Source organism: Uloborus diversus, chromosome 3, assembly GCF_026930045.1.
Source record: "Uloborus diversus isolate 005 chromosome 3, Udiv.v.3.1, whole genome shotgun sequence".
In the NCBI taxonomy this organism is placed as follows: domain Eukaryota; kingdom Metazoa; phylum Arthropoda; class Arachnida; order Araneae; family Uloboridae; genus Uloborus; species Uloborus diversus.
In genome coordinates, this window is record NC_072733.1 from 41,754,055 (window position 1) to 41,781,031 (window position 26,977).

The 26,977-nt window shown below is 33.6% G+C and overlaps 1 protein-coding gene across 5 annotated transcripts in view; it reads left to right on the top strand.

Moving 5' to 3' along the window:
• The window catches only part of LOC129218440 (E3 ubiquitin-protein ligase TRIP12-like), a 246,296-nt gene that overhangs the window by 35,849 nt on the left and 183,470 nt on the right, over nucleotides 1-26,977 (top strand). For 4 of the 5 annotated variants that reach the window (XM_054852706.1, XM_054852710.1, XM_054852708.1 and 1 more), the window contains exons 2-4: nucleotides 1,867-1,927; nucleotides 21,676-21,757; nucleotides 21,838-21,969. In XM_054852706.1, coding sequence (XP_054708681.1) covers nucleotides 21,881-21,969 — 89 coding nt within the window. In that variant the 5' untranslated portion in view covers nucleotides 1,867-1,927; nucleotides 21,676-21,757; nucleotides 21,838-21,880. The remainder of the gene's footprint in view (nucleotides 1-1,866; nucleotides 1,928-21,675; nucleotides 21,758-21,837; nucleotides 21,970-26,977) is intronic. The other variant, XM_054852707.1, reaches the window with a different exon arrangement.

A 26,977-nucleotide genomic window follows, 5' to 3' on the forward strand; every position in this document is an offset into this window, starting at 1 on the left:
AGACAGTTTCAGTGAGGGTTGACTGCATCCGGATATCCCGGGACGAGTCAACCTTTTGTTTTGGGCGATTTTCACCGCCAGGTTTTTGTTTATTTTTGTGTTTACCCGTGTTTAGGGAAACGGAGGGTAGGTAAACGGTCACTGCCCGAATTGACCCTTTCTACAGGCGGAGGGCGGAATTCAACGTGGTTTGCCAAGCCACGAGGGACCGTTTGTAACAACCTATAACCCCGGTTGCCATATGGTAAGCCATATTTCCATCGGCACGGTTCCACACCTTAGATTTGGGTTGCCTTTCCTGGTTGGTCGAGAACCTTTCGGCTGTACTGACCAGCACCAGTTATGCCATGGAGTTTTTGGCACCCTCCTCTTTTCTCATCCGGGCTTGAGACCGGCATTGGCAGAGTTTGGGCTATATGTAAATAAGGAATTCATGAAATTTGTACAGAAATTTAAAAATAGTTGTGAGCTTAAGGATATGTTTTAGTAAAAATTACCTTTGGGTAATACACAGGCGTTTCTACTATTTTTCAATATAAGCATTTTATTCCTCACTTATAGCATAAGGACAAAGAAATGTTTTCTCGAAATTACTAGCTAGATATACATTAATAACTGCTAAGAGATTGAAAAATGAGTAAATACAACGATAGCTGCATAAGTGGATTAGATAAATATTAATAGATGTATAGAAATAGATTCAAATAATTTTTATGCTTCTGCCAAAGTTATTTAAGTGGCCGCCTTTGAAACCAGATTGAAATTTTCATACATCTAGCAAAGCAAAAACGCAGAATAATGAAATTACTCTGGATTGCATAGCACAAATTGATTTTTGGTTGATAATGAATGCTTTTAAATTGCATAATTTTTGCTTTAATGCTGGTTGAATTTTAAAATTGAGTAGGGGTGAGGAGAGGGAAATGAAATAACTCTCGATATTTCAAAGCCTTATTTCAAATATTAATCTATCTCGAAGTTTTCATTTGGTCCCAAAATAATTTGGTGTTTTTAATATACAAAATTATTTCTCTGTCTCGAATGTACTCCTTTTAAGTCAGTTTTTATGAGAGTTTTGTTTCCATCTTGTGCATAAAAATACAACCCCAAATAAGCTTTAAAAAAAAATCATATTGCTTTGTATTAAAGCTTGTGTGAGGGGGATAATTTATTTAAAGTAGTGTTCCTTAATGCACATAGTGTTGCACAATTACGTGAGAAGTAAACGACTGGGCTATTTTTTGCTGCGACAGAAAACCTAAAAATTTATTGCTGGTTAATATTTGAGACTTAAAATTTTGGTGAAAATTGGAGAAGGTAGTTTCTTTCTGGCTGAATCAAAAAATCTGCTTCAAGGACTAAAAGATGTTTAAAAACAATACAAACTGAAATCAAGAGAAAAGAAATTGGATCTAAGACATAAATTTAATGACGTTTGAAGATGTGATAAAAATGTAAGCAGTCAAAAATAATTTTTTTCTTCGAAATATGTTAGTAAAATTTCTTCTCTGTCAAGATATTTTTTTGTTACTAAGATGAGCATTATCCAAAGTAAAAGTGTTATAGTCTATCCATTAGGCACTATTCCTGAAAAAGAAAATAAAAAAAATTATTTAGAGCGCTAGAAAAAGAACTTCGGATAACTTGAGCTACCAATTACTTGAGAAAGTTTTAGTCTGTTCCTTGGGACTTCGAGTTATTGAGAGTTGATTGTACATGAGAAACCCTTCTAATCCTTTCGCATGTATTTAAGCAATTAATTACTAAGCAAGTTCATGTAAAATTAAGAAACTTTGAATATTTATTTTTGGATGTAAAACTAATTTCAGTCGCTAAGCACTCATATCTTTTTATTTTATTTTACAGATTTCATCGAATTAATTTTCTGATTAATCAGCTTAATAAAATTTGAAGGCAGTGATGTAAGGTAAGAAGCTTTGCGATTTTCCTGTGTGGTATTTAATTTTGTGTTTATTTAGCTACTTTATATTGTTTATTAAAAGAAATAAGCTTGATTTTCAAACTGTAGGTTCATTTAAGTAGATTTTAAAACAAATTTAACTAATATTGTAGTGTTATTATACAAGATTCGTATGCCCTTGAAAAACCTTGAAAAGTGCTTGAGAAAAATGAAGTTCATTTTTCAAATGCTTGAATTCTTTCAAAAATCATTGGAAATTCTTTTTAAAATATTTCATCAGGGCAATTTTCTGAACATGATCGATATGCAGCATCGCGAAAAATTGCTTTCATGTTTGAGATTTCTATCCTTTTGCATCTTGTAAATATGTTGATGTTTTTGGTAATCACAAGTTATTTTTGCTATATGCTACGTTAGATTAGCTTATTTTTAGTTTAATTTCATTAATTAATGAAGGAATGATTTTGGAAACCATGGCAACATTGAACTTACTCGAACGTTGCGAAAAATTGCTTCTCGTATTTGAGATTTCAAACATTTTTCATCGTGTAAATATTTTAATGTTTTTTAAGGTTAAAGTTATTTTGATGTATGCTACCTTAGACAAGCTTATTTATGTTTAAATTTCCACAAATAATAGGGGATTTTTTTTTTTTTTTTTGGAACTATGGCAACATAGAACTTTCTCCAACTTCATGGAAAATTGCTAATAGTTTTTGTCATGTATTTATGTTTTAAGTTTTAGCAGATTGGCAACATCGAGAGAACAAAGCACGTAACTTGATATTGGAAAATATTAATTTTAAAAATTGTACTGATCAGAATTGTTATTAATAAAATCATGATACAATACTTAACATGGTGTCAGAGTATAAAGTACTCACGTAGCCAGTACTAGAAGCAAAAAGTGCTTTTCATTAGTCCTTTTATTTGTAAAATTTGATTTCGGGAGTTTAAAAAAAAAAAAAAAGGCTGCAAATCTTCCAACAATAGCAGCTTTTCATCCCGGCTCAAATCCATCCGAGGCTTGGCGCCATTGGCGAGAAGATTTTAACGATTATGTAGAAGCATTAAAATATGGTAAAGAATCGGAAAACACGAAAACGGCCCTCTTTCGACATGTTTGTGGCGATGAATTGAAGAAGCAGTTACGAACTTTCAACATTAAGCCTGAGGGTGGATCAAAAGAGGTAACATTGCAACAAATTTTGACTGAATTTGACAAATACTTTAAAGATTATGTGAATGAAGTTTACGCCTCTTTCAAATTCTTGGAAATAAGCCAGAAAAGTGAAGAAAAATTCGTGGATTACTATTCACGTTTACGCTGCGCAGTAGTGGAATGCAATTACGGTGAACTTTCAGATCGAATGCTTCGTGATAAAATAATTCAAGGACTTGATGATAAATCGTTACAAGAGCGATTGATTCGGGAAACTTACAAAAATAAGAAAACTCTGTATGAAATCGTGGCTGAATGTAAAACAGCCGAGCAAAGTAAATTGCAAGCGGCAGAAATGGGTGAGAAAGTTGAGAAAATTAATTTAGATGATATAAAATACAAGGAAAATCGCACGTATTGGCAAAGACGCGAATTTCTGTGTAAAAAATGTGGAAAAAGTCATGCGCCAAGAAGATGTCCTGCATTTGGCGATAAGTGCCGAAACTGTGGCGGAAATAATCACTGGTCCAAAGTGTGCCAAATAAAATCAAATAATAGACAATGTTTACCAAGTGTTAATACTGTAGAGCAAACTAGTGGCTCTGATTCAGAAAATGGGTACTTAGGAGAGTTGAAATATATAAATCATCTGGAAGAAGGAAAATCAAGAAATGTATGGCTTTACAAATTAGAATTAAATGGAAATGAAGTCACATTTAAATTGGACACGGGAGCTCAAGTTAATGTCATTCTAAATTGCGAGATATTAAAGTGGGTTGAAAAGCCATTGGTGAAGAAAATCAAAACACCTGTACTTGATTACAGCGATAATATTGTGCCGATTCTTGGTGAATGTATGCTTAGATGTAAAACAGCGAAAGTGAATAAGGTTCTAAAATTTTTAGTTACCTCTTTGGATTCAAGTCCAATATTAGGCCTCAAAGCTTGTGAGGAATTAGGTCTTATTCAAAGACTTTATAATGTATTGAGACCTGTGAGCTACTTAGGTGAAACTCCTGAGGAAATTTTGAACCAATTTTCTGACGTATTTACAGGGGTTGGTTGTTTAAACCGTTCAGTAAAAATAAAACTGAAAGATCACTACACCCCTCACATAGCAGCACCCCGCAAAATACCTCTTGCTTTGCATGAGAAAGTTAAAGAAGAACTGAAAAATATGATGGATTCGGGAATTATTACAAAAGTGGATGAACCAACAGAGTGGGTGAACAGCATTGTTGTTGTTAATACCGCAAAAAAGTTACGCATCTGTCTGGATCCAAGACCACTAAATGAAGCTATCTTACGACCTCATTACCCGATACCTACAAATGACAGCCTTATCACAAGACTTCAAGGAAGTAAAATATTTACGATTTTTGATGCAAAGAATGGCTTTTGGCAACTACCACTGGATACAGAATCGTCATTCTTAACTACATTTGCAACTCCATGGGGAAGATATAGGTATTTAGTTCTGCCATTTGGCATTAATAACGCTGCAGAGGAATTTCAGAGAGCTATGGAAGAAACTTTTGATGATATGCCAGAAGTAAACCCATATTTTGATGACATTGCTCTAGGTTCATCGTCCATTGAAAAGCACTGCAAATTATTGAATAAAGTTTTAATGCGAGCCAGGGAAGCCAATTTGAAATTCAATATCAGTAAAACCCAACTTGCAAAGTCGTCAGTTAATTATTTAGGTCACACTTTATCTGACAAAGGAATAGAACCAGATATTAAGAAAGTAAAAACCATTGTTGACTTTCCAGCACCACAGAGCCGTGAAGAGTTGCAAAGATTCCTTGGTATGGTGACATATTTATCTAAATTTACTTCTCACCTCTCGAGTTTAACCTATTCTTTAAGAGAACTGTTGAAGAAAGATAAACAGTGGATATGGGACGCAAATATTCAACGAGATTTTGAGAAAATCAAGAAAGCTCTAGTACAAGCTCCATGCTTACAATATTTTAATGAAAATAAAGCTGTGACATTATCTGTAGATGCAAGTCGCAATGGACTTGGAGCCGTTCTGCTGCAAGACAACAGACCCGTAGCATATGGATCAGCATCACTAAGTGAGACACAGCAACGATATGCCCAGATTGAAAAAGAGTTGCTTGCCGTAATCTACGGTTTAGAACATTTTAACTACTATACTTATGGAAGACCAGTGATCGTTCAGACTGATCACAAACCATTGATTGGATTAAAAGAGAAGCAGTATGATACTATATCACCTAGGCTGCAACGAATGCTCCTTAGACTTAACAGATATGATGTCAAACTTGAGTACGTCCCAGGAAAATTATTACTCATTGCTGATACACTTTCCAGAGCTCAGTTAAAAGAAGAAAAATTTGAAAATGAAGAAGAGACAGAAGCAAGTGTAAAAATAAATATTCTAACTCGGGCTTCACCAAGCAAGTGGAAAGATATTGCAGCAATTACTGTAAATGATGAAGAATTACAAGATGTTTTATATCATATAAAAAATGGGTGGGATGATAAACGAAGTACTAAGAAACTCGCCCAACCTTACTGGCATTGTAGAGATGAGCTATACTCTACAAAAGAAGGAATTATTTGTCGCGGTCAACGGTTAGTTGTGCCACAAGCTTCAAGATCAGAAATACTAAATAAGTTGCACTTGACTCACAGAGGTGTAGTAGCTTGTAAAGTGAAGGCAAAAGAATACTTTTACTGGCCTTCTATGAATATTGATGTAGAAAACCTTATTAACAGATGTAAAATTTGTCAGGAACACCAACGTAACAATCAAAAAGAAACTCTGATTGAACAAGAAGTACCTGAAAGGCCATGGGAAAAAGTGGGCTGTGATTTTTTTCATTTGCAAGGTCAACAATATATTTTATTGATTGATTATTTTTCAAAATATGTGGAAGTTCAGTCAGTGAAGCATAACAGTGCACAAAACGTAACTACTATCTTTAAATCTATTTTCTCCAGACATGGCATTCCGGAGGAGCTCGTGAGTGATGGGGGACTGCCATTTGACTCAGAGTGTGTAAAAAGTTTTTGCATGGAATGGAACATAAATCATCAGATCACGTCACCGTACTTTCCTAGGGCCAATGGACAGGTTGAAAGAGCAATTCAGACAATAAAAAAATCACTGATAAAAGCAGCACAAGATGGAAAAGACATATACGGTCTTGTTAGACTACAGAACCCAACCATCTTCTGATCTTCCTTCTCCCGCTGAGTTGTTGATGGGTAGACGACTTAGATCCCTTTTGCCATCGCATCCAGAGAAAATGCGACCAAACTTCCCATTAAAGAAAGCACAAGAATCTTTAAAGAAGCGACAGAAAGCACAAAATAAATATGCAAACATACATGGAAAAGAGTTGCCAATTCTTCATAATCAGGCAAAGGTATGGTTTCGTAAAATGCCGAACGAGCCGTGGAAGCAAGGAACTGTCATTCAATCCAATCATAATTCTCGGTCTTACGTTATTAAAGGGAAGGATGGTGGAGTTTATCGCAGAAATAGAGTCTACATTCGTCCAGACAAATCAGAACACTATAGTTCTTCACAAACAAGATCAGTGGAAGATTTTTATCCTTCGACTTTGGCTAAGGGATCAAATCGAGAAATAAATAAAGAACATTCAAGCATGACAGAACAAATAGTTCACAAAACAAATGTCCAGCAAGCATCCGCGGAAAACCCGGTAAGAAGATCGTCAAGAACTATTGTCAAGCCTCAGCGATATGGATATACTTGAACTGAATTCAATTATTTATTTATTACTGTAGAAAATATTTTAATCCTTTTTATTTCCTTTAAAAAGGGCATGTCATGTATTTATGTTTTAAGTTTTAGCAGATTGGCAACATCGAGAGAACAAAGCACGTAACTTGATATTGGAAAATATTAATTTTAAAAATTGTACTGATCAGAATTGTTGGTAATAAAATCATGATACAATACTTAACAGTTTTTAACATTTCACAGGGTGGCGACAGATCAGGGAGATCAGGGAAAAGTCAGGGAAATATCAGGGAATTTTGAAAAAATAACAAAAAATCAGGGAAAATTGATCAAATGAAGAAAAAAAAATTTTTTTTTCCTTGCAAAATGAGCTACTTTGATTCCATGCGAATTTTCAGTCATTTTAAAAATTTTTCATTCATTTTAAAAAAGTAAAATTAATAAGGTGCGATTACACATTGCCGAATATTTGTACATCATTTTCCCTAAAGGTCAAAGTATTCAATCTTAGGATGAGCTTCCTAAGATTGATTCTGTGTCTGTAAAGTTGTTTATTTTACTTAGCTTGAACTTTTCTTCACCCATTCAATGCTATGTAAAATAAATAACCCTACAGGCAAAGAGGAAGCCATCATTAATGACTTTGCTCCCTTGCTTTTACTCATTGTCTTGAAGTAATTAGCATACTGTTATATCAGGATTTCAAGAAAAGATCTTTGTTTTCTCAAAATAATTTGATTGCTAAAATTAATTTGAATTAAAATCAAATTTGTTTTTTTGCCATGTTATTATTCCCTGTTATTTCAGATTACTCGAAGGGTTTTTTTTTCCAGACTTTAAAAACTCTCTTATTTTAAAACCATATACATATATATTTTGAAATTAATAATTGTTTTTGAAATGTTGTTTTGTGATGTTGTTTGTAACTAAAGTAATCTAAGATTTTTTTTCGACAACTAATGAAATCATTTGAAACAGAGTTGTGTACATAAGTAAATATTTTTCTTATTTTTTAATAGTTAAAATACTGTATTCATTCATTAAAACCTAAGTTCTTAATTAGAGAATAGCTCAATATAACTGGTTGTTGAAAGATTTCAATTTGTTTTACATAAATATGTCTATTCTGTGCAGGTAAAGGGCAGAAACTGCAAAGTGTTCTTTTTTATTTTTGCATTTTTGTCATCTATGGTACGTTATCTTTATTGTACAAGCTCGCTTATTTGGTTTCCGCTGAAAAAAGGTGAGAAAAAAACGTCTAATTCCAACATTTTCCCATTGTTAGTACTGAATCCACTACACATTTCTTCAAATATCTCGAAAACTAATTTCTGCAGATACTGCTGTTTACCTGCACACGGTTCAGTATTTTTTACTTAAGTAGAACTACATTGCTTCTCTACTTTAACTATCACTTGTTACTCTTGCAGTAACAATTATACTGCTTAAAAGCTCAGTTCAAGATTATTTCCATTTAAAATTTTTAGTTTCATCTTGATTAGATATGCCTTTAAGAATGGTTTTAATAATTTCTAAGAATTCTTATTTTAACTGGTTCCTGGAAGTTAAGTTTTTGTTTTAGATTTCCTATAATATTTCTCTGTCAATAATTTAATAACTATTTTTACCAAAAAAAGGAGCTTCTTTTCAAAATATATTTTTAATTAACAACTTAAACCGTTTTAAACACTGCATTTTATTTAATATGCAAGTGCTTTTCAGGTAGGGTTTAGAAATTAAACCATTATCATTCGTAACGTAAATCAGGGAAATTTGGTGAACTTAATCAGGGAAATCAGGGAAAAGTCAGGGAACTTGTTTTTCCAGTTCCTGTCGCCACCCTGTTTCAGTCTTTTTGCACCTTGTAAATAGTTAAGTATTTTGACCAATTGTATGTAATTTTTCACATATGCTACCTTAGATTAGTGTATTATATGTTTAATTTAGTGAAAATAAATATATTTTGGGAGAAACATGCCAATATTGAACTTGATTCACAAAAATTTGCTTCCCTTGTTTGAGCTTTCAGTCATTTTGCATCTTATAAACATTTTTATATTTTTGGATATTGGAAGTTATTTTGACACATATTGCATCAGATTGGCTTGTTTTATTTTAATAACTAAAAAATAACTTTTGTTTTGTTTAATTAAAAACTTATTTACTTTTGCAAACTTAATTTTAATTATTATTAGCTTATTTTCAGTTATTAGTTTTTATTTTTTTGGAAAAATATTAAATATAAACATTTGAGCACATAACATTTTAATGTAGCCTTTATATATGAAACAAAGTTGAATTATATAATTTTATAAAGTTGAAATTATTTACATCATTGTTATGCCTGCTAAAGGGGGATATTTTGGTCTCTTCCCATAAAAGTTCAAAGCATTTATGGCCCTGTCATCATTGAGTTATTACTATTTTTCTAAATCTTAGTTTGTTGATTCTTGAAAATGTACTTTAAATATGAAAATTGCAAAACTAAGCCTCATGTGATCTGCTCCTCTTTATGACCGAGCTTTTCAGACAGTTTTAAAAAAACTTTCAATGCATTAGATCTTTTGTCAAATTGTCTCTTGTAGAAAACATTGTTTTCCTATACTTTTTGTATTACTGCCTATTATTTAAATGTTTGCATTAAATGAAATCTGCTGCAATACTTATAGTGTAGGAATTTTGGGTAGACCTTTAAAAATATTTTTTAATACTTGAAAAGGGCCCGAATTTTTTTCCCCCTGAAGGGAGAGTTTCTTTGTGACATTCCTTCGGAATTTTATTCATATAAATTATATTTTTACCTTATATATTTACAAAAAGAAGTCTGTATTTTTTTTTGCTTGTAGCTGAGAAAAAATACATGTTTAACTTGCAAATAACATTAGAAGTTCAAATTTGAAATTTAAGTATGAAATTTAACTTGTGTAGTTGATCTATTTTATGTCTCTGATTCATGTCTATATTATGTGTTCTATGTATAGAGCATGGAATACTTGCCTACAGTAAACTACCTTAACTTAGAACATTTTTGCTTGTTTTAAAGCTTCACATCAGATCTTTTCAGAATACTTTGCACCCAACATTATCCAGCTCTAAATGTAGGACACATGAGTATGAAAGGGGTATGAAATAGACTAATTAAGCAAGCTGGTTAAGTTCCATAGGTTTGTAGCCTGAATATGAAACTATGCTACATGGAGTATATTTGAGGCGGTGAGAAGCAAAGAGATGTAAGTGACGTTTTCGGACCATTCCAAACATTAACAGCAATTTTTTCTCACATGTGACGCCAGTGGCGGCCCTAGGTTTTGCAGGGCTGTGGGCAAAGACTTTCTGAGGGGCCTCCAATGAAATATATTAATGATTTCTTTTAATTGTAGGGATGTACATTGCAATAGTAATGTCCCCCCTTCCACTACAAACGAGACCCCTCAAAAACAGTTGAGAAAAAACCCCTAGAAACAGCCTCTTAAAGATTTCAATGACTCAGTTTCAGCCATGCCTTCCACCTGATGTACACCCCTGTTAATTTATAAACAAATTGAATGTGTATCATTTCATTTAATCCTAATTATACCTAATTAAAATTAACTAAACATTTTGTTCTCCATATAATCTCCAATGTATACTTTTATCATTTGCCTTGGAGGTAGGGGAGTATCAGAAGAGTGATTCAAGGACCACCTTTAAGCACAATATAGATTATCCTTAGTTTAAAGGGGTCCGGGGGTTTCTCCTTCAGGAAATTTTTAGAAAAATTGATATAGAATTTCGCGTTTTGAGGCCTTATAAAGAATAATTCAAACTACAAAGTATGAGGGAAAAAATAGGCAAACCGAAACTTATTGTAAGTTTCACTCTTTTGCTAATGAAGAAAATGCAAATTAAAATTTTTTTTGGTTCAACAAATTGTCGACATTTATTGATAGAGAGCTGAAGAAAGACACTTGCTCAAAATGTCGATTGGTAAAGTTGATTTTTGATCATCTCCCAAACCCAACGACAAATAAAATGATCACTAGTAAAAAATGCATTAAACTCTTGAAAGAAACTGGAGATTTAGAAGATAAGTAAGGAGAGAGTAACATCTTTGTCATTCAAACAATTTAGTTTACAACACTAGATAAGAAATAAAATTGAAGCACCTTTTAAGTAGACTCAAAGACTTATTTAACTATTTTCAAGGACTCTAGAACAATTAAATTGATTTAAAGTACTTTATTTGCACTTTCCAATCTCTAATATTTTAATATGTGATTGTATCATTTCATCGAATTTTTCTAAACTTGTAAGGAACTTCTGTTTTAAGTTTTTTTTTAATACAGTATAGATCTCTCCTTATAACATTTTTTTTTCGAATACAAGTGGTGTGAAAAACGAAAAAGAATAGAGGTAGAGCAATTTTTTTTTCTTGTGCTAAACAGATTAACAGTAGGGTCATTCCATGTGAAATGAGCAAATCGGCTATAGCTGACATGTCACAGATTTCAATGAAAATTTTCATTTAGGTAAATCATGCATATCTATGAGAGAATCCAAAGTATGGAAGTTCAAAAACTTTGTTGCTTTGCTATTGAAATTAGAAGTTGATGCTTACACTAAGCCTAAATTTTCAGAGTTCATGGCAACCAGTTTGGGACTCAATAACTCCATAAATTATAAACGTACACTTAAAAAATAAATATGTCCACATTCTATGAACAGATCTCTATTAGGAAAGAAGAAAGTAAAATTTATTCGGAGCTTTTTTTGAATCTGAGATATTGACAAAGATTGAAAATTTGCCAATTTACTTCAGATTTCAAATCACTATTCTAGCTCTTTAATGAAAAAAATAACAAAAAGGATTCAGATTGAAAAACTATCTATAACTAACTATCTGCTCCAATTTAGTAATTGTTTTTGAATTCCTTAATGATGAAATCGTACTTTAAAAAATTTAAAAATTTTGAAATTTTCATTTTTTTCTCAATTTTAGATGTTTGTTTAAACAGGAAGGAATGCCCTAAATTTAACTCAATTTTCTTTTACATAACATATTGAAGTGTCTTTTAGATAATAATAAATTTTAATCATTGGAATCAGCATATTTTTGTTACTAGAGTAACTTGAACTAAGGTGAAATTCCATTAGTTACGGCTATTTATTGTAAGTTTAGCAAGACTTAACCATTTCTTTCATGTTTCATTTTCTCAAAAGTGTGTTTACAAAGTACTTGCTGAAATGTTTCCCTAATTATTGTGAAGTATATAATAGTCCAGTATAACTGTGCCACTGAAAGTTGGAATTTTCCTCTCCACCCGTGATATAGGAAAAAATAACTGTAAAGTTTCTAGAAAACCCATCATGTCAGCATGACTAAAAGAACATACTGAGTTTAAAGATTAAGAGAGAGTAGGACCATCTCGTCTAATCCTCAATAATATTTTTAAGATTGGGCTATGAGTTTGACGAAATTTGTTTTATCCATGAATAAGTATATTTGACGAAATAACACCCATTTATTTCAACCGTCCGGCTGCGACTTTCTTTAAAACCAAAGGATTCCTTTAGTAGCGAAACTCGTCTATTTTAGTTATAGCTTTTCTTTCCAGAATAAAAATTACCAAATAACAACATTTGTCACAATGAATCTAATTTTCAATGGGAAACAGATGGTTTTTCTTTTTACTATTAATGGCAAAAGTGCATACCATGGCATTCAGTGAATTATCAAACTATTATCAGTCAGAACAAGTTTTCGTGCAACATGCAATAATACAGTAAAAACTGCAAGATATTTTCTCCTTCTGTCTGCTACAAGCACAAATATTAGGTATTTTTTGTGTCATCAGTAAAAATTATCAATCTTGAAAGTTAGGTTCAATAGTAATTTAATGAAGTATCCATAACTATTTTGGAGATATGAGATTATCATCGTTTCATCTATATTCACAATTGAGCACTTAAATTCCTTGCCTTACATTTATCTCAGTCATGAGTGAAAGGAGCATATGTTTGAAGAAAAAAAGTTTAGAAATCAGGCCTAGATCTAATATCAATAATTTCATTTTTTTGTAACACATATAGCAAGTATTTGTGGCTACGTTTTTCTACACATTGAGTTTATGCATCTACATTTTTTCAGATAAGTGATTTTCTTATTAAGTTGTTGAATCCACATGGACCGTCACTGCAGTACACATGACCTATTAATGATGATGTTTGTCCTGGAACTTCTTTAAATATATTAATGAAAGTACTATTTATATCTTCAACTGGATTTCTCTACAAAAATTGAGCCACAAATTTTTAGCCAGATAGAAATAACTTTTGTAGAGTGCAAAGGAAAAAAATAAGCTTTTGAGGCATTTGTTGGCATTATTATTATTTCTTAAGCTATAAATTTTATCCACTAATTTGTTTTTATAAATTTCACATTATGGCAGTACATTTTTTTAAAAATTGAAATGAGTTTTAGATACACTTGCTTTTGCATCATTTTGTCATTTATCTAGTTCTTCGATATTTCGTAATTTCTCATAAAACACAAAGAAAATGCTACTTTTCTGATTTTTTTTTTTAAGCTTGGAAATCAAAAACCAATTTTGAATTTTTTCAAGCAAATAGTAGACTCACTATATTCCTTCAAAATTTGAAAGTTGTCGAAAGTTTCCCTCATTTAAATTTTTGTGCCTATGTGAAGGGGAAAATCACCATTTTACAAAATGTCACTAAGTTCAAAACTGATTTTGAAGACAAAAGGAGTTAAAATACAAATTCAAAGGTAATGTATTTCTTTTATGACACTTCGCACGTTATTGGGTATCAATTTCAGCAAAGCTAATACATTCGTTAAAGCTTGAGATTAAAGAATATAAATGCTTAATTATGAGAAAACTGAAATATTTTCAGTTTTTAAAACACGGTTAATAGTTAACTATAATAAATTTAAAGTTACTGAAAGCAGATGAATTGCCCTACTCTATATATTACAACAATATATAACTTTAATGTTTACATTAAATAGTAAAGTACAACCCTACACAAATGCCACATTTATGAGAATACAGTTCAATTTGACTAATTTTCAATCGCATGTAACTACTAAAATAAAAAATATTAAGCCAAGATATTTTAGATATTTTTTATATAGACATAAAAGGAACCTGTATACCGAATTTCATAAAAGTCTGTTACCATGCGGCCACCACTTTTTTGTCATTTTTGCTCATTTCATATATAATGACACAGTATGCAGTAGTAAGCCCCAAAGCAGAATACTACTAAATTTGCGACGTACGTTGCAGAACAGACGCCTGAGCTGCAGAACAATTCTCTTCAAATGTGAGAGGAAAACTCAAACAAATTGTTTGCAGAAATTCTACAGATATCAGTGAAATTTCTGCAGAAACCGCGGTGCAGAAAATCTGTATAAACCGCGGCGCAGAAAATCTGCATAATCCGTGGTGCAGAAAATCTGCAGAAACCGCTGTGCAGAAAATCTGCAGAAACCGCGGTGCAGAAAATCTGTAGAAACTGCAGATTTTCTACAAATATCTTCCAACTCAAGATAAAATTTTGCAGAAATTCTGCAGATTTCTTAAAATTAGAAGAAAATTCAAAATTCTTGCAAATTTCGATAATTTGGCGGAAAGTTCGCGATGTTGAATTCAATAAGTCCTGTAGGACTTTCCCAATCGATCTTCATCCACTGCAATTTCCGCCAGACACGTATGTTTTGGAAACATGCCAACATTGAAACACGTTCATCGCCGGAAATTGCGTATCTCGTTTGAGATTTCAATTCCTCTGCATCTAGAAAATATTTCAATTATTTAGAAAGTTTTAAAGTATTTGATTATGTGCAACCCAAACTCGACTCATTTTATTTATTATTTCAGTAAATCAATTTCTTTATTTAGTAACATTATTTTAATTGCTCATAATTGCCATGTAAATTAACCAAAAAAATGGTTTGACACCTAGGTTCGGATTTTTATAAAATTTTGTTTCTTTGCTCTTTCTATACATTTTAGAAAGCATATAAACTATTTTTGGAGAATCTCAATCGGTTTAGGTTTGACACCCTGTTAAAGTTTTTTTTTGATTTTTTAGTTTTCATGATCAACTAATTTTCCAAATTCAGTGCTCTTTAATTAGTCATTTGGTTGAAAGCTGTAATGTTTCCGGAAATATCTTATTTCCAAAGAAATAAATAGCAACAGTCCAATTAAAAAAAAGAAGAATAAAACCTCCTATATGAAACAATTTTGATTTTTGGCACCCAATTTGTGGAAAATGTCACGTTTTCTCGCGTACAATGCTTGAAGTACTTGCAGAACAATTTTGGTCAAATGGTTTTACGTTGCAGAACATCGTAAAATATTCTGCTTTGGGAGTAGTAAGATAAAAGCAAGCAGTAACAGAAGAACTTCCAAAATACTGAATTTGGGATCAAATAATTAACAGGATATGAAACATGTGAGAATCACAAAAAAAAATCTCAAGCTATATGTTACAAAAACGTGGGAACCATGATTTATACAAGGAGTAGCAAGGAGCTGAATTTGGCACAGTTTGGTCTCCCCCCCCCTTCCCCTCACATTCATTAGAGATTTTAAAATTCAAGGTTTGTAACTAAAATTTTTCAAAATGAATCTCTCTTGAAAATTAAAGGCATTCCCCCCCCCCCCAAACTTTCCATATTTTTAGGAACTAATCATGCAGTTTTTCGGAGTTGGAGACCCCCAACAAAACTGAGTCTTTAAACTATAAATTGTTTAGCTTACAGGTAAATCCAGGACTGCTAACCGCAATACGTTAATTTATAGACAAGTGCGGTTGGGGTGGGGTGTCAGGAGGAGTGGGACAGCTTCATTAATAAGCAGAATTAAAATGAGAAAAATAAAGTTCTAGCTAGTCCGGTAGTTGTAGCAGCTTTAGACTCTCTCTTGATTCTACTCTGCAGCTGCAACATCTACTAGACAAGATAGAAATTATTTTTCCCGCTTTATTTCGGCTTATGAACGCAGCTGTCCCACTTCTCCCGCAGTCCAATTCTTCCAGACTCCCCCCTAATTATTGTAATTATTAATACATAAAAAAACAAACCTTTGAGAAAATAAATCAGAAAATTATAATAAGTAATCGCAAAATGAATAATAACATCTTATAAAACATTACTATAAATATGATATAATAAGGTTTCCACCTTACAATTTGGCCCTGTTAATTTCATTTGACAGTGTATACCCATCTACATCCTATTACATTTGCGTTTTCTGGAAGTCAAAATCCATACCTTTCTTTCCCGAAAAACTTTCATTTCTTCCTTCATGGAATTTTCCCAGTTTTCCCTTTGTTTTGACTTTAAAAATTGTTCGTAAGTGTTGGGAATAATTATGTGTTCTTCATCTAGTCATAATTGAGAAAAATTAGCGCTCGTGGATTGACCATTAACTTCCCCTTCATACGTATTTTTACCTTGGAAATTAAAAATATGCGGTTCAAAGACTATAGCTTTTCTGTTACAATATTTTCTGATGTCATGACTGGATCTTAACCGTTTCCATCTTTTTTTTTTGCATAATAATACACATCAGTTTGCGATCCATCTTTCCGCGGTGCTATTTTTCTAAACCAAGTTGTTTCTTTTAGGGGTCTAACTTCTTCATCAATGGAACTTTCATCTTCCGACGTAGTGTCGATTTCGCGATCTGAACCCGTGGAATTTTCTACGTTCTGGGATTGGCTCGCATCTTCGTACATGGAATTTTCATCGTCTGAAGAAAGATTAGATTTATCGTCAAAATGACAATGGCCCATCACCGCTCCACTGCGATTACTTTTAAATTCATTTTTATAAAACAAATTCTCATTAAACGAAATATTAATACTTTCTACAACTTTATCAGTTTCTGGGAAATAAACACGATAACCCTTTGTCTTAAATGCATAACCGATGAGAACACCTTTTCTAGCTTTTAAGTCTAGTTTATTACATTTCTGTTTCGGAATTCCGACGTAAGCGACAATTCCGAATGGTTTAAGGCGTTTTACTGAAGGAATATTTCCTCCATAAAGCCCAAACGGTGTTTTTCTTTGACCCGAATGGCAAACTCGGTTCCAGGTGTAAACGAAGTGCAACATTGCATCTGGCCAAAACTTTTTATCTAGTCCGCTTTCTTCAAGCAATACAGTGGCCCCGTTAGCAACTACCCTGTTAAATACTTCACTGACCCCGCTCTGCTCTGGATAAAAAGAGTTTGTTAATTCATGAGAAATACCAGAATTTTTACAAAAATGTTGAAATTCATTATTGACATATTCCCCTCCGTTATCAGTTCGCATAGGTTTCACTTTACGTCCTAAAAATCTTTCAGCCCTCCTGATATGCTGAATAAGGATACCAGTTACTTTATACTTGTCTCTTTTCTCTGATCGGATACAACGAAACTCGTTTGGAATAGTCATCAATGACTGAAACATAATATCTTTCTCCATTTCCTCCTTTTACGGGATATGGTCCCCAAACATCAGAATAAATTAAATCAAGAGGTTTTTCAGATTTAACCTTATTAATGGGTTTGAAGGATACCCTCTTAAATTTTCCCAGTTTACAATCTTCACAACTGAATTTCCCCCCTTTGAATTTCGGCAAACCCCGTACACTTTCTAAGTTGCTGGTTTTCTTTATACAATCAGCATTTACTTGGGCTAATCTTTTGTGGCAAATTTCTAAGGATTCTACATATAAAGATTCAACATTAACAGTATTATGAAAAAAATGACTAGAGTTTTGTTTATCCCTCAAATCTATGTTATGACTAGACTTCTGAACACATTTATCAACATGTTGGGGTTTTACATAATATATACCATTATTTAAAAATGCTTTAAAAATAACACCTTTCTGGTCTGATACTGTCAAAATGCCATTTTTAGCTTCAAATTTTGCCCCACCGTTATCAAATTTAGATCCCGAAATTAAATTTTGTCTTAATTTAGAGGAGTAAAGTACATCTTTTAAAACAATTTTTCTTTTACCAAATCTTAAATAAATATCCTTCTTTCCCTCAATTGGGAATGTTTTACCTTCAATGGCTACACCCGTTTCTTTGTTACTTAATTCCACAAAGTTCTGAAAAATGTCTCTGTCCTTTGAGAAGTGGTGGGTGGCGGCACAATCAAAGATATATGAACTGGATCTATCCATTAGACAGTTTGTCTCACTTAAAAAGAAATCTTCATACTCACAAAAATCAGCCGATGGAGAACGGTGGTGGTCATCACTACGCTGTTGAGAACCGCGCCTTCTCCATCTCGAACGACCTCTCCTTGGGCTTAAAGGACGACTCTTTGCTTCAGGACAATACTTCAAGATATGACCAGTCTTTCGACAACGGAAACATGTTACGCTTTTGTTGTGCTCCTTGTTTACTGCAAAAGTTGTCTTGGTTTGAATGTCGAAATCATCACTTCTCAAAGATAGACGATTTTCCTCAGCTACCAGGTCGGATACAATCTTTGAAAAAATGAAATATTCATCACTTCTCCGCAGGATACTCTGTACGATTCCGTCGAAACAGGATGGGAGGTACCGGAGCAGTTGGAATGATTGGAATTCCTCCGAAAAATCTTGAACTCCTTCATATGATCGTAAATTCTCCTCAATCTAGCTGCGAATACGTTGATTTTCTCGTTTTCTTCCATTCTAGATGAGGTCAACTCCGAAAAGAGCTTCATCTTGACACTTCTGTTGTCTGGAAAATAGTTTTCCCTCAATTGGTTCCACGCTTCATAGGGATCTTCGGTATTCTCAATAATTTTCCTGAATTCGTGTCCGACGTGTAGATATATCACGGCAACCGCAGATTGTCTCCTAGCTTCGAAATTTGCAACGTCTTTCGCGGTAACCCCTCTATCGGTGCTAATTTCAGGCCTTGTCTCTTTTCCAGTGATGATATTCCATAGGTTGCGGTCGATGAGAACGAACTTCATATCACTGAAACAAGAAGAGTAGTTATCATCCTTCAATTTTTCTATCATTATGTTAGAACACGCCATTCTTTAAAAAATATGATTCCAAAAATCTTCGGCCCCTCCTTTGCAAACAGTCTCTCAATTTCTTTCTCACAGAAAGCAAGGTTTCGAAAAAAAAATTGTGCGTGAAATGTCAGTTATGGCAGGAAAAGCCCATAACCATCTTTATCATTGATGAATGATATCACTTATTAACTTTAATACTTCTTGCAGAGTTAGTGAAAAGAACTAACATTTCATCAACTTTCTGTGAATAACAGATGAAGAGACTTCTTTAAAATAAACTAAAATTTATTAACACGTGGGAAAAAACTATTAACTGAAGCTAAAGGTAAAAGATTAATTAAATATGACTAGCAAGCTAAGCTCATCCTAATACCGCTCGCTTATCTATTACTACGATTAGCTAAGCATCATCGGCAATCCGCTGAGCAATACGAGCTCCACTCAAGCTACCTTTTTACAGGACAGACATCACCGAACGAGTCTTAAAAAAGAGAGAGCGAATCTCAACTCCGTTCGCTGTTAAATAGCCTGTCCTCATCAGTATTCACATCAATGCCCTCACGTTCACGCAACCAATGAGGATGCACCAAGTGGCGGAGACGCCTCCCTGCTAAGCCAATGGTGGGAGTCCGTTACGTCACGCGTCCGATCCGACATCCAGCTTCCGATTCACTTAGATCGTTATTCCGAACGAGCATCTGTTGATTATCGTGAAGTTCAGTTATATGGGGAAAAGTAAGTGTAGAGATGATTGTAGCAATTCTATTTCTAACAAGCACAAAGCAACATGATACCCAAAACAAAATTATTCAAGCCAGCAATTTGTCGACCACACCAATTTCTCAATGGGGTTGTTTCCTTCAATCAAAAGTACTACTTTTAAGCACTGAAATAGATAGAATTAAGAAAAAAAATGTTGAGCCAGAAAATTTTTTTGTTTTCTCAACAGTAGTTTTTTAAAAACTTTTTTGAATGTCCGAGTTTGGAAATAAGGCGTGGTCTTTATGACGTTATAAGTGATGTACTTTGGCGAGCACCTCCATTGCCGGGCTAAATATTTGCGGTTTACTCACAACCGCGTTTTCGGGTTATGATAATTTACGCTGTCTGCTAATGGCATCAATGAGTGGCATTTTATCGCTTTTGATGCCAAAAAATTAATTTCAATCTGCGCTCCAATTAAAATAGTTGTTAAAAAATATTAATTTTTTTTCAAATTATTTAAAAAATGGTTAAAACCTTTGTTTTTTAACATCCTCTTTCAGTAAAAAATACTTTGAAAATTTCAGAAACGATCCCATTATCGAAATATTCCCTTTCATCCATTTATTTTGAGATTAACAGATAAAAAGCAAAATTGGAGTAAATTATTACTGTGGTATTGTGTGTCCGTATAAAAATTGTATGTTTTCAGATATGCAGTAAACATGAGTAAGAGTATAAACAAAAATGTTGGAAATAGTTAAATTCATACAAGTTTTCTCAAACATTCATTTATGAATATGGTCGAATTTCAACCACTGGGCGAACACTAGTACGAATAAATACTCAATTACAGAACATGCAATTATTCTATACAATAACACAGCACTGCACAATAAATTGTTTGAGAAGTTTGCATGAAATTATTTATTAGGGTTTTTTTTTCCCAAATGGATAAAATTACTTTAATTCTTGCTAACGTTGATTCAAAAAAAAAAAAAAAATTTTTTAAGGGAATTTTTAAGAAAATTCCAGAGTTAATTTCTGTTGAAGCCTTTCTCCAAAAGCCTTTTAAACCACATGTGTAAAAAAAAAATGGTTTTGGCAGTTTTCTTCAGTTGGTGAAAAATAAGCAAACTATATGTTATGGCAAAAAAAAATTAAATGATTTAAAGCACTCCTTTTTTTTTTTGTCTCTTTCATATTTGAATATAAATTTAATTTTTTATTCAAGGGTGAGTTAGGCAATATAATTATTTGCAGAAAATTTTCCACTTAGGATTTGTGTTCCCAGAAAGCTTTTCATTTTATCTAAGTCTGGGTGATACACTCAATTCAAGTAAATTTACTAGTATAGCAGCTATGAATTTTTTTCCCCCAACTGCGTTTCTGAGTGAAATATACTAAACTAATTTTTTTCAAAACCCAACTAAAAATTTTGGGGGTGTGGCGCACCCCCTGGCACCCCCGTAAATCCACCTATGACTATCTCTTGTCATGTAATTGGGTTGGGGCTTGTCAGCTAGTTCCCACAGTAGTATTCGTCAATGATGATGACGTCCCTAAATATGATTGTAAGTAACTGGAGTCCTGGGGACCATGTAAAAAGTTTAATTTTTAATTTTTTTACTATTTTTTTTTTTTGCTGCAAGCTCTTATCCGTTTTTGCAATCAGAAGTACGACTTCAGGACGAATTGTTGCGAAACTAGATGTCATGAGGGTTAAACGTGCAGGGTTGCCCACCTAGGGGAGAGAGGTGGTGGTGCAGATTGCGGCATTGAATTTTTTTTGGGGGGGGGGGGGGGGAGGGGTAGGGACATTTTGTCCTTTTTGGGCGGTATTCTTGTTTTGGGTGGGCGGTGGGGTGCGCCGATAAACACCCCTGAAACGTTAATCTGTGTTGATTACTCACCCACGCTAACTCTTTATGTGCATGCAAATACTCGATTTAAATTTCAGCATAAATTAGCTTTTGGTAACTTTGGCTGAATTTGTGTCACATTGTAAACAATATTAGTGCAGTGATCAAATGGAATAGAAATTTTGTCATTTTTGTAATTATTTTAACAGAATTTGCCACAGAGTAATTTGTCTTTTTTAAAAAAAATTTCTAGGTTACAGAATCATCTGTATTTAATGTGGCGTACTTTTTTCAAAGCTTATATATCTACTTACTCAAAAGCAGCTTCAGGAAAGGTAAGAAGAAGGAAGGTCACTAAGCTTTGAAATGCAAAGCAGTTTTGGTTTGCACAGTTAAATTTGGGTTTTCTTTTCAGATCACTTGAAAGTGTGGCATGAATTACACAGTGAAAAGGGTCTATGGCCGCTCAATCTGATAGTCAGAAAGGGGGGTATAAAAGAAGACTGACCAAATCTGTTAGAGACGCTCGATCGCCTATCAGAACAAGGTATGTATGATTATTTTTGTAGATATATTTGTACATTGCTTTTCACATATTTTCTGTTAAAAATTTATAAGTTTAGTAAAGGAAATTATTTGGGGAAGGGAGACAGGTAATAAAATTGACATCCTTTAATTTTGAGATGCAGGTATTTTTTACAAATAACTGCTGCCAATCTTGTATCTCTTGTGTTGAAAAGATATTGTTGTTTTAGGAGCCGCTTAGACCCATGTACAGTAAAACCTGTAAAGTTGACCACCCTTGTAAGTTGACCACCTGTCTATGTTGACCGCTATTTTCAGGCACAGAATTAGATCTTATCATATAATTCAACCTCTATAAGTTGACCACCTGTTTAAGTTGACTACTAAAGTAGTGCACCGCAAGTGGTCAACTTACACAGGTTTCACTGTAATAAGAGCTGATGAACACACTAACTAGCCTCATAAATTTTGCCTCCCCCCCCCCTCTTCACAAGAATTAGAAGCTTTATACCTAGTTGAGACACATGGCAAATATGCTAACTTTCAGATCTTCTGTGCTGTAAAATTATTTTAAAGCATTAGATAAGTAATTCAAATGCCTAAAACTATGACTTAACTCTTGTATCTATGACTAGGTATCTTTCTGCAACTTTTGTCATAATTTTTATCATTTCTAATTAAGTCTTGGCAAAATTTGCTTTTTATCATCGTTATTTACCTGAATCTGAACTAAAAAAAAGTTAAGACCGTGTTTTCAGAAAAAATATTTGGGTTTTTTCAACATTAAAAATTTTTGATACCGATATTCAATAACCAGGTAACCGGGTACCCATTACTTTGTACAGCAATACCCCCTGCCAAAATTCTGATACCATTCGTAATGATTCTAATGTAAAATGACCCTCTAAATCCTCATTTGACCACAGTTTTCCCTCCGTCACTCCCCCTCAAAATAGTGCCCCCTATTTTATTTAGTTTTTTGCAGTTACATAGCCATTATTTATATTTGATGGGGAAGGAAGCATTGAATTCACCATTAACATTCTTCTAAGGAGCTTAGAGAAGTCAAGAGCTCAAAAGCATAAACGTTTGTAGCACGTTGGGACACTCACGAGGGATATTCCCCCTAAATAGCTAAAAAAAAATTATCACAAAAAATTCTTTTTTGTACAAGGATCGTTTTACAATTTTTTCTTTTATTTTTCGGTGTAAAAAAAGTAGCCGACTCATTTCTATGAGTCCCATGTACAGAAAAAATAATTCACAATCTAAAATAAAATAAACATTTGAAAACACCGCGTGTTGCATGCGAGTTGCACCTCAGGTATCTTAGCAGCGAGCCTTAGATGCAAAGAAACTTCCTGTGTTATTGATAATTATTCCAGTTACATTTGCAGGTATAATTTAGATTAAAAATGAAATTAAGTATGCTTATAATATATAATAATGTATATTTAGATTTCAGAGGGCTCCTCTCCCATTTTTTTTTTTTTTTTTTGAAGCATTTGATCAATCGTGTCAACACCAGGTTTTGTTTTGTTATAAAACATAGTACAGTAGAACGTATAAAACATAGTACAGTAGAACGTCTCAATTAGGGACACTAAGGGGCTGAACATTTTGTCCCTTAAATAGAGGTGTCCCTAGTTCGGAGGTATATAAATTGATGCATGTGGAGTAATTAGTATGATATTATAATAAACTAAACTATTAACGTTTAAGATTAAATAGTGAAATTGTTTTATATACGCTAAATAAAACTCAGATTTATTTAAATTGAAAAATAAAACTTTTAAAAATCAAACTTAAATCGAAAATTTAGTAGAATTAAAGTTACTATTTTATAAAAATAATTTTGAAGTAATTTATCTCATGGATTTGTTTTATGTCACATAATTTACGATGCAATGTAATGTAAATAACAGTGTGATCACATTTCAAGTTTTCTATAAAAAGTTATCATGGGCGATGTACTACCTGTCAGGGCTGAACCGATGGGAATCGATTGGTGAGAGGGAAAAGTCTGAATGTAAGTCTCAGTAAGAACTTCAAAAAGACATATTTACTGCTTTGCATGTTAAGGTCAAGGCAAAGTTTTACCAGTTAATTCTTTGACAAGAAAAGAACCTTTACTTCAATTAATTCTGTTTGTATGTTTTTATTTTTTCATGTATTTATACATAAATTGCTGCACTTTTGTCTGTAACTGTCCCTTAAATAGAGTGTCCCTTAATCAGAGGTAACTACATTAATGTCCCTATTCAAAGGGACTGGGACCAGAAAAGTGTTCCTTAAATAAAGGTGTCCCTTAAAGGAGGTACTGCTGTAAATATGACTTTTGGTTGGCCACAAAGTTGTTTTTGTCATAATGTGAAATGGAAAGCAATATTATTCCTTTTTTTTCTTTTTGTTGGTGTACAAACATACTGTTACATTGTCATTGAAACCAAATTCAGAATTTGTGTTGCTCATGGTGTAGAAAATAATACTTCAATTGAAATATATAGCTTGTTTTTTTTTCTAGTATACCTACAAATGTCAAATGCCATGACAGTTTAGTTTGAGCACATAAGATTGGGGTAAAAATTTCCAGATCATGTTTTTTGACCCAACGGGATATATTGGTGAGTTTCGTGGGCCCCATATGGTTTGCGGCCCGTAAGTTGAGCGCACCACAGATATAAATACACTCAGGAACATTGAAAATAAAGCCCCAAGAAAGAAACATTGGACTGAAGTGAAATTCAATGTACAGAATAATACAGATGAGAGATACACTTGACCCAAAAATCTAGACAATTAAACAAATACAGGTTAAGAAATTAAATAAATACAGCGCTACTTCAATTGCTAGTTTAACCACTTTTTGCTGCAATACGTGCCGCAATACTGTCCGACATTGAGCTAATTAAACTTCTGATGTTGCTCCAACGCAGATGGACCGCCAAATTTTGTACAGTCACTTCTAAATCTTGCACAGAGTAGCATGGCGACATCTGGCGTTTCAACTGATCCCATACATGCTCTTTTGGAGACAAGTCGGCAGAGCGGGCTGCTATGGAAGAGTCTCAAAAGGTCGTATGAAGTCTTGAACAACTCTAGCTGTATGTGGGTGAACATTATCTTGTTGGAAAATTGCTCCTGGGAGACCATTTAGGAACGGGCCTAGATGTGGTTGCAGAATGTCATTAGCACAATGCTGGCCCGTTAAGGTTCCACGTCCCACAACTAGAGTGGACAGGTTATCATTGGCTATAGCCTCCCATACTACTATGCCCACTGTGCGGGCAGCGTGTCGTGTCATAGAATTGATGGAGCGGTACCTTTCTCCAGGGCACCTACACATCCGTGTGCAGATACTATCTGACCCCAAAACAAATCTGGATTCATCACTGAGCACCACCTTTTGCTAATCAGTGATATCCCACATCGCTCTAGCTTCGCACTATTGCAGACGGAGTTACCATGTTTTGGTGTTAAAGGGAGAACTCTAAAAGGGCACTTGGACTGCAGATTTACTTCCGCAAGACGTTTTGAAATGCTTCGGGGAACAACTGCTACCCCATACATCTGTTGGTATGGCATCTTGTGTCCACTGCCTCCAACAGTTTCTAACTGAAAGTTCTGAACCGTCACCTTGGCAGTAACATGGCTCGTTGACCAACCTGCAATTTTCATGCCGATTATCAAACCTCCCTTAAAAGGTGCTTAACTGTGAGAAACACTTTCTAACTTGCCTACTTGGCATCCTTCACTCATTAACGTTCTCCGAAAATCTGGATGTAATCGTAACATTTATAAATCTTAAATTATGCCCTGGTTTTTATAGCCCTTTTTTTCTGATTTCACTGATACTGTAAGGTAAACGGTCTTGCGCATTGACACACCAAACTTGGATCATTTGCATATCAGATGTCACTCTTCTTATATGCAAAATTTCGCGATTGTACCTTTCTTCTTTCTTAGGGCGCTATTTTCAATGTTCCTGATTGTACATAAAATAATACTAGGAATTCACTATGATATACCAAAGCGTACAACCAAATACATTGAAACTCACAAAAAATTGAAGAAAAAAATTTGTTTCTTATAGACTATTCAACTGAAACCTGAGCATAAATTGTAAGGAAAATATCAAGTCATTCCATTTTTCATTGAAAACAGGATACACACATTTCCCATGATGGGGTTGTAAGAAAAAGTTCTATTTAAATAGGGATGTCAAAAAAGTTTTTTCCTTCTCTTCTTTCAAAACTCAAAATGGGTACCGTGATGCCCGGTTATTGAGAGTAAGGGGAAAGTTTGGTCATTGACGCCAGGGTTAAAATCTAAATCAAAACAGAATTAGAGATTTTTGTTTATTTAATATACTAATTCTTTCAATGTAATGCCCCAAAAGGTCTATGTTTGCTGGTGTTACGTAATTTTTATGGATTTTTCTTGCAAGGTTATTTATTTGTTGTGGAAAAAGTCATTTTTCTCACTAGTTTGTAGTTATCAATGTAGGGGAAAGGGGGACTAGCAAAAAAAAATTCATTTCTTTATTTTTCAGAACATATTATTAATTTCTCAGAAGAAAATGTCCTCACAATTAAATATCCTTTTTGTGTCATGGAATTTTTTGAGGGTTTATAAAAAAAATATTTCTGTACTTCAAGATAATTTTTAAAAATACCTTAAATTGTTCACATGTGCCCCTACTTTACAGGGGGCGGGGGCATGTGTGAACAAGCCTAGAGCCCACATGAACACAATTGAAAAATGCAGAACAACCATCGTATTTCATAGAAAAACTTTAATGAAACATATACCTATGAGCATATGAAACATATACATATATACAAATTGTACGATAATTATATCATTAGGAAAATATTTTCCCCAACTTTTCTCCGCACACACCCCACCACTTAGCTGTAATCCTTAGGTTCCACTGTCCGGGGGATCCGCGTAGCGGGCCCCCCACACGACTGGGTGATATTTTCCCCAACTGTAAAAAAAAAATCTGCTCACTATCAAATTTTAAAGTT